Below are 9,154 nucleotides of genomic sequence, written 5' to 3'. Positions count from 1 at the left end.
TCTCTGTTCCTCTCTCTCCTCCCTCGCTCTTTCTCTCTCTCTGTTCCTCTCTCTCCTCCCTCGCTCTTTCTCTCTCTCTGTTCCTCTCTCTCCTCCCTCGCTCTTTCTCTCTCTCTGTTCCTCTCTCTCTCTTCCCTCTCTCTTTCTCTCTCTGCTCCTCTCTCTCCTCCCTCCCTCTTTCTCTCTCTGTTCCTCTCTCTCTTCCCTCCCTCTTTCTCTCTCTGTTCATCTCTCTCTTCCCTCCCTCTTTCTCTCTCTGTTCCTCTCTCTCCTCCCTCCCTCTTTCTCTCTTTGTTCCTCTCTCTCCTTCCTCCCTCTTTCTCTCTTTGTTCCTCTCTCTCCTTCCTCCCTCTTTCTCTCTTTGTTCCTCTCTCTCTCTTCCCTCCCTCTTTCTCTCTCTGTTCCTCTCTCTCCTCCCTCCCTCTTTCTCTCTTTGTTCCTCTCTCTCCTTCCTCCCTCTTTCTCTCTTTGTTCCTCTCTCTCTCTTCCCTCCCTCTTTCTCTCTCTGTTCCTCTCTCTCCTCCCTCCCTCTTTCTCTCTTTGTTCCTCTCTCTCCTTCCTCCCTCTTTCTCTCTCTGTTCCTCTCTCTCTCCTCCCTCCCTCTCTCTCTCTGTTCCTCTCTCTCCTCCCTCCCACTCTCTCTCTGTGTCTCTCTCGTCCCTCCCCCTCTCTCTCTTCCTCTCTCTCTTTTCCCTCCCTCTCCTCCTCTCTCTTTTTCCCCCCTCTCTCTCTCTGACTCTCTCTCTCCTCCCTCCCTCCTTCACTCTGTCTCTCTCTCCTCCCTCCTACTCTCTCTCTTCCCCCCTCCCTCTTCCCTCTACTTCCTCTTTCTCTCTCTGACTCACAATCCCTCTCCCTTTCAATCTCGTTTAACTCTCTGTATTTTACTTGTACAGTATCCTCTCCTTTATTTCAAACATTTTCTCTCTCTACCTATCTCTTCCTGTCTCTCTTTATTTCACTATGTTTAATTTTAGTCATTATGTTTGTCATTGTATTGAATTAGATTTCCATGTTTTTTATTTGAACCATCATACTACGTTAGTTTGAGGAATATGTCTTTTTCTTCTTTAGCAAATTTGACAGACTGATGACTCTATGTGATTATTTTTAAAGAACTACTTTAATTCACCATTTTAAGTTTCCAGTTAAATTGGTCTATCAAACTAATTTAGATTATTCATTTATTCAATAATAATTTACACAGTCTCACTTCAATAAAGATAGAGTTGCATTGTAGCATTACATAGTAATTCCACAGTCATCCTAACAAACTAGTAGATGAATTCTGTATATCATATTAATGAGCCGTTTAAAGATAAACTGATAGTATTTGAAAATCATTAAGCAATTTGGCATCATAGAGTGCTTATTATCCATTTTTCCCCTGATCAAATTTTAATTATTCACAGATTAAGTCAAGTTTTCAGTGTCTTACTAGACTTCATTAAGTGGAATATGTATTAATGTTGAATACCTTCATTCTCGTAGACAAGGTATTTAATTACAAATATTCCATAATGAGTCTTTCTTCTCACATTAGAATTAGTGGTTCAACTTTGATTACTGCCATTACTTCAATCTATTGACCATCATGTTGTCTCAACATTACATAATCAATTTACTTTTCCTCGGTGAAAAATTAAATTTTAATTCATATGAAATTAATCTCCCGAAAATTTATGATCATAAATATATATATATATATATGTTTTCTCTATCATCAATCCTAATATAATGCTTCAAAAGAATTTGATTTGATTTTTTAATTTGAGCATATATCGTACTTAACTATGGGAATTATTTTTAAATATTCAGTTTCTATGCATCCCCTTATTTTCTTATCCCTCTCCAAAGCATATCCGCTTTTTCTATATGAGTTTCCCTTTTTCTATATGTCCATCGAAGACTATTGAGAACCCTTTTTTTAGAAAAGTTACAGATCCTTCAAGTCTAGATAGATCCGTAAGATTCTAGAAGGGTCTAGAAGACTCATCACATTCCATAATATGTGGAATATTCTAGAAATAAAATATTGAAGAATAGGTTATAATAGTCTTGAAGCTTCTCAAAAACTCTAGTGAGATTATAAAATCAAGTCTACCCTCACAACACTATAAGTTTCACCAAGCTGCACTCATTATTATTAAGCAAAAAGGACAAGACATTATTATGTGATTGAGATTTACTAGGTTTTAATTTATAGGCTAAATGATGTTGATTTAGGTCCTTTAAAAAAATATTTATGTAGGTGAATGATATGCAACTATATTATTTCATTGCTGTAGACGTACCCAGGCGTAAAGCAGGTATAATGACGTACTGAGTTGGTCCTTTAAAGTACTTTATTTATGTGGATTTGTAAATAAATTACTTGAGAGTATGTTTAATGCATATGTATCCATGTTTAAAGAAGGTATAATGAGATAAGAGGAAATGCAAGAATGGGAGCAATCCCTAATCTTGTACCAGGTTCTCTCTTTTTAGAGAGCCTTATTCTCACTATGACCCTGTCAATATTAATTCCTTGATCTTGTAACTAAGATTAAAAAATCAATATAGTAAACGTAGACATATTTATATCATCTTATGGATATTCTGATCCTTAGCCTCATACACCAAGGATTTTCCCTTCCACTTAATCTCATTTCAATTCTTACATCAATACGCTTATATTTCTTCATGTGATCTTCTTACAGACTAGCGGCAAAAAATTTAACCCGAGCTAGTTCAATTTATCTGTTCAATTTATGCCCCTATCAATATGTAAGCCGATTAAGTTCTTGGTCCTATGAGTAAGGCACATTAAAATTTTAAGAAACAATTATTTTCCTTTAAGATCATGATCATTTGCCTAAAAGACCATGGCTTTCTATTTGGTAGATTTTTTTTCATATTACTTCCACATTACGCCATTTTGATTCTTACAACAACACACTTGTATTTTTTCATGAATGTTTATCTCTCAAGTTTGTCCTAATACTCATGATCTTATTTTTGATATCTGCACGTTTATATTTCAATACTTGTGTCTCATAAATTTGGGGGGAATTTTTTGTAATATCTCTAATGAAAGAACCTAAATTTCTAGTTCAAGGAAACAGGAATAAAGAAGGTATTAGCATAAATCTAAAATTTTGATGTTCAAAGTGATTGACTGACTCATTCCAAAACTGTATTATTCAAGTTATTGATCCAAAATGATTTTTGCCAACTGAAGCGTAAGACCTCAAGAAGAAATTATAGAAGCCTTCAATCCTTTACTTGGTAAAGCAGAGGAGTGTAACGACCAAAACTTGATCGACAGGTTATTAAGTCCTTCAATTGCTTGCTTTGTAAAATAACTCACTTTGAATATGTTCATCACATCTTGTACTTGATGATTCAACCCATTATACTCCAAGAAGGTTTCTGATCAATTTATCTATCACAAAATAATTATCTTTCACAAAATTGTTTTCTGCCTCAAGTACTTAAAAACAATGTTTAATAAAAATAAAATTTATCAGTTCCTCTGTCCTTAGCATCCATACATCTATTCTCTCATCATCCATTTAAGACAATTATACTTGACAGTTATACTCGACAGTGTCATAAGAATAAGAATCCAAGAAATTTGCACAAAATCAGAGATCTAACACATCTGCTACCTCCACTCTAATAGTGTCAGCCAACATAATTGTTATAGTTAACTCACCTCTGCCGTTCATCATTAGAGACTTACAATGAGCTGGAATTTTTGCCCTTCTAGTCTGACTTTTTCATAGTTTCAACCTTCCTTACTCATGTGTTGACATGAATTATACTCGTTTACAATCCTGAATTATGCTCAGGAATAAGGGGATTACCATGCATTTTATTGTTTTTTTCTTGTTAGGACTTTAAAGAAGTAAAACTTGTTTTATGGCATATGGGCTTGCAATTAAGATTAAAGTCATCCCAACTGTTCTAACAACTGGTAGGCTCATCTGGGTTCATCTGAATGAAAACCATACAAAGATATTCAAATTTGCTTAATTGTTCAGGACACCCCATCCATTGGAATTGTATATGTTAGCCTGTTTTCAGAAAAAAAAAAAAAACTTACTGAGAGAACACATCTTCAAGAGCCTTCTTCAAACATCACCTCACAGAGGACCTAGCACTCATCGAAGTGTGGTAGCTGGAGCTCCGCTGCTTCCTGTAAGAGGAATAAACATCATCATACTGGCTAACCTCACCGGGTTCAGCCGCAGCTCCCAGGCCCGGCCTGCCACCGCCGCCGCCCCTTCTTTCCTCGGTGAATTCCGTATCGCCCTGGAGAAGCGCCGACGGCGGCGGGATGCAAGCGCCGCCCACACGCGGCCGTGACGACTGTTCCCAGTCTCCATACTCATCGCTGCCGCCGCCGCCGCCGTCACCGTCTTTCGGGTTGACTTCTCCAATCTCTTTGAAGAAGCGGGCGACCCGGTCAACGATCTCGGATGGCGAGGAAGTCGGAGGAGGGATCACGGTGGGGATGTCCAGAGGGCTGATGGGCGAGTACGGGACGCCGCTGCCCACTTGCATCTTCTTCACCATGCCGGGGATCAGACCGGGGGGAAACAGCGGGTATGGCGGGGGGGCCGCTGCCACTGCCTTTTCCGGTGGAGGAGGCTGTTGCAGAGCAGGGAGGAGATGAGCAGAAGGATGTAGCTGCAATGGCAGAATTTTGGTTGGCTCTTCAGTTGTGGAGGGGGGGCCTCTGAGAAGACCTGCAGGATTAAAAATCGAATCGATGATCCCAAGGAGAATTTTCGAGAGAGAGATAGTGAGAGAGAGGGAGGTGAAGAAAAGGATGACAGAGTGATAGTGGAATGCATGTGGGTTTTCTTAAATCAGAAAGTGAGGAACAGCGAGGAGAAGCCATAGAGAGAGAAAGTCGACATTTTTCAGCTGAGGGAAAGTGGATACAACCCAGGAAGGGAAAAAACAGGGTGTGTAAGGGAGAGTGTTATTAGGGAATTTGCAGTTGAATTAGTTGCCCATTATGCAACATGTTGAGAGATATAAATGGAACCAATACAAGACAGCGTCTGAAAGAGATACAGTAGGCTCCAGAAGGATATAAGAAAGGCATTCGGGAGAGCAAAAGTGTCTGAAAGAGATAGAGAAAGAGAGAGAGTGTGAAAAAGAATGTGTGTGCGCATTAAAGAGAGAGAAAGTGAGGGAAAAGAAAGCGAGAGAGAGAGAGAGAGAGAGTGAGAGTGAGAGTGAAACAGAGCGGGAGAGAAAGAATCAGAGAGTGAAAGAAGGTGAGAGATAAAAAAAGAAAGAGAAAGATAAAGAGATAGAGTGAAAGAGGTCGATAGAGAGCATGTGATAACTATAGAGGGGAAGAGACAGAATGAGAGAGAGAGAGAGAGAATGTGAGAGTAAAAAAGGGAGAGAGAAAAAAAGAGAGGGAGAGAGAGTAAGAGAGAGACAGTTAAAGACATAGAGAGTGCATGTGTGAAAGAGAGTGTACGAGAGAGAGTGTGGGTGTGTGAAAGAGAGAGTAAGAGAGAGCGTGTGGGTGTGTGAAAGAGAGAGTAAGAGTGTTTATGTGTGTGCGTGAAAGAGAGTAAGCGAGAGAGAGCGTGTGGGTGTGTGAAAGAGAGAGTAAGAGTGTTTGTGTGTGTGCGTGAAAGAGAATAAGCGAGAGAGAGAGAGCATCTGTGTGTGTGAAAGAGAGAGTAAAAGTGTTTGTGTGTGTGTGTGAAAGAGATCAAGAGAGAGAACCTGCGTGCGTATGTGTGAAAGAGAGCAAGAGAGAGAACCTGCGTGTGTATGTGTGAAAGAGAGCAAGAGAGAGAACCTGCGTGCGTATGTGTGAAAGAGAGAGTAATAGAGTGTGTGTATGTGACAGAGAGAGTAATAGAATGTGCGTGTGTGTGCGTGAAAGAGAGAGTAAGAGAGAGAGAGAGATTGTGTGCGTGTGAATGAGAGAGTATAAGAAAGAGTATGTGTGAAAGAGAGAGTAAGAGAGAGAGAGAGAGTCTGTGTGTGGGTCTGGAGAGAGAGTAAGAGAGAGAATGTGTATGTGTAAAGGACAGTGTGTATGAGCAAGAGAGAGAATGTGTGTGTATAGGAGAGAGAGTGTGTACGTAAAAGAGAGAGTAAGAGAGAGAATGTGTATGTGTAATGGGGAGCGAGGGAGTGTACATCTGAAAGAGATTGTAAGAGAGAGAGAGCGTGTGTGTGAAAGAGAGTGAGAGTGAAAGAGGGAAAGCAGAGAAAGTGAAAGAGTGTGTGCATGCAAAAGGGTAAGCGTGTACATGTGAAAGAGAGAGTGTGTGTGTGTAAGTGAAAGAGAAAGAGAGAGTGAGAGAGAGGCAGGCAGGGAGAGAGAGAATTTGGGGATACCAGCAGCAGAGGGCTCAAGTGGGAGGGCAGAGGATGGCTCAGCTGAGCTGGGCTGGTAAGAAGACAAGCCGCGAGTCATCTCGTCCTCAAGAGACCGAATGCTGTCCTGATCAAAGACCTCTTTGGAAGCCCAGAACTGAAGGATCTTCTCCAAACGACTCTGGTTTGACTCCCTGTTCTGCGGATTGTTGTAGATCCTTCCAAGCATTGATCCCAACACTGGCTTGAACGCCTGCGCTACACTGTCCACCTCTTGCGGCACCTGTCGCCGCTGCAGGCTGCACCGCCCAGATAAACAAACTCCATCACAACAGCATCACCATAATCATCATCATTCAAACAAAACATCATCATCATGCTAGAAGTGGACAAATGGCAACTCGTCATCATCTCCATCCACGCAAATCATCATCATCAGTCTACAATTGGAGGAAAGACGAGGAAGATGACAACTTGTCGTCATCATCGTGATGCTGGAGCCTGGAGAGAATCTCATTAGAGAAAAGATATTGTACAAATTATATTAATTTGTACAATGATGACTTGTCGCCAATATCATCATCATCATTATGCTGGATGCCGAGAAAGCCTTCGTTGCAAAAAAAAAAACTAGTGTATAAGTTGTATTCATCATACAACATCATTGTCATCACCCTTGGCGATGAAGATGATGACAAGTCATCATTGTAAGCAATAGCTAAGGATGACGGACAATGATGACTCATCATTTTATCGTAGCTGCAGACAAATGACAAGGAATATGATTAGGCGTCAAGCTGGATGCCGTGGATGCCGAGAGTCTCCTTTAGAAAAGAAATATTGCACAAATTATATCCATCACCATCAATTTGTCATCATATGTATGTGGCTATGATGTCATCTTCATCCATAACCCAGGATGGGTGACAATGATGAGCTGTCAACAACATCCAGCAGACAACAAATGATGAGTACGATAATGATCTATCCTCATCATACTGGATGTCAAACTGCTGATGAAGAAGTCAAGAAAAATTGAATCTATGACTAAACACAGAGAGGAAGAGAGAGAAGGTTAGAGAACATCTGGACCGACGATCTGAAGAAGCACTGTTATTCCCCGGGATTATTGATCACACAGATCAAAAGAGGCCAGAGAGCGAGTAAAAAAAGAGAAATGAAGTGCATTTAAGAGAGAATCAACAAAGAAAACCCAAAAACAGACGAGCATAGAGTGACAATTTCATCATCATCGGCAAAAACAACTGAAATTGTTTTATTTCACATAGCCTAGGTTTCAAAATAGTGTAATCGAAAACGAAGAGCACACCAGGGATCTGAATGCGTCTGGAACTTCAAGAACAAGAATTTTCAAAATAGGTTGGGCAGTAGTGCTCACAAAAACACAAGTTTAAGCTACAGACGAGATTACCAGAACAGGGAAATAAACAATCATTGCAAAGAAGAAAAAAACGAACTGCAAAAACTTCAAACCTGTCAAAGAGAATGTCATTGGCCAGGAATATAATATGCATCTGCCTCTCAGAATCGTCCAGAAAGAACATCCTCTCCTTCAAAGCCTCAGCCAGAGCAGGCGCAAACTGCGACCTCTGAACAAACCAATTCTTCGCCCCCTTGATAGATTCCTTCGTCCCAGTCAACCCACCAAGAACTCCACCCAGCTCGGCAGCCAACTCAGGAGGCAGAGCAACACCCACCCCCTTAAACGAAGAAATCAGCCCAAATTGAGGCGCCTGATCAAGATACGGCTGATTGACAACCTGGGTATTGTGAATTTGCGGAGGAATGTTCATCAAAACCGACGAATTGAACTGGGAATTGAAGGGTTGCCCAATCGGCCCTCGGCTGGAGAGCCAGAGCCGATAGCGATAATACCCATGACCTTCCCCGCCGAAGAGGAACGCGTAGATGGGATTGTCGTGCTGTTTTTCCCGGATCATGGCCTCGAATTCGGGCCCGTTCTTGGAGACGTACTCGGCGAGCTTATCGATGCACTTGTGGAGGTCGGGATCGGCGGGGGGAGGGACGGGGTGGGGGAGGAGGGAGGGGTGAACGTGGAGGGAAGGGATTGGCTGGGGGGGAAGAGAGGGGTGGAAGGAGGGGTAGTGGGGGAAGGAGGGGTGGAGAGGAGGGTTGAGGAATGGGGGAATTGGCTGGGAAGGAGGGTACTGAGGAGGGTGGAAGGCGAAGGGGGGGGGCTGCTGCTGCTGCTGTTGCTGGTGGTGGTGGTGGTGGTGGAGGTGCTGGGCTTGGGCCATGGCGGAAGCGTAGTCGAGGGCGGGGTGGCGATCCATGGCCGGAGAAACCCTAGCCAGAGGAGGAAGAAGAAGAAGAAGAAGAGCTTGACTGGAATGAAGAAGAAGAGGAAGAAGAGGGGGTTTTTTTTAAAAAGGCCCTTGGATTTTTGGAAGTTTGCAAGAGTACCCTAGCCAGAGGAGGAGGAAGAAGAAGAGCTTGACTGGAATGAAGAAGAAGAGGAAGAAGAGGCGGTTTTTTTAAAAAAGGCCCTTGGATTTTTGGAAGTTTGCAAGAGTACCCTAGCCAGAGGAGGAGAAAGAAGAAGAGCTTGATTGGAATGAAGAAGAGGAAGAAGAGGAAGAGGAAGAGGAAGAAGAAGAGGGGGTTTTTTTTAAAGAGGCCCTTGGATTTTTGGAAGTTTGCAGGAGTACCCTAGCCAGAGGAGGAGAAAAAAGAAGAGCTTGCTTGGAATGAAGAAGAGGAAGAAGAGGAAGAAGAGGAAGAAGAGGAAGAGGAAGAGGAAGAAGAAGAGGGGGTTTTTTTAGAACAGGCC

At 42.1% G+C, this 9,154-nt stretch overlaps 1 protein-coding gene across 1 annotated transcript; it reads right to left on the bottom strand.

The window, feature by feature from the left end:
• Positions 1–3,979: 3,979 nt before the first annotated feature.
• LOC144707973 (SWAP (Suppressor-of-White-APricot)/surp RNA-binding domain-containing protein) lies at positions 3,980–8,791 on the bottom strand. Its single transcript, XM_078581263.1, has 3 exons — positions 7,837–8,791; positions 6,364–6,641; positions 3,980–4,733 (listed from the first exon to the last, which is right to left on the bottom strand). The coding sequence occupies exons 1-3, from the start codon at positions 8,655–8,657 to the stop codon at positions 4,123–4,125; spliced, it is 1,710 nt and encodes a 569-aa protein (XP_078437389.1). The 5' UTR covers positions 8,658–8,791; the 3' UTR covers positions 3,980–4,122.
• Between the last annotated feature and the right edge of the window lie 363 nt (positions 8,792–9,154).

Source organism: Wolffia australiana, chromosome 9 (assembly GCF_029677425.1).
Source record: "Wolffia australiana isolate 7733 chromosome 9, ASM2967742v1".
Taxonomy (NCBI): domain Eukaryota; kingdom Viridiplantae; phylum Streptophyta; class Magnoliopsida; order Alismatales; family Araceae; genus Wolffia; species Wolffia australiana.
Note: the sequence above shows the minus strand (reverse complement) of the source record. Positions and strands in the feature narration are given on the sequence as shown.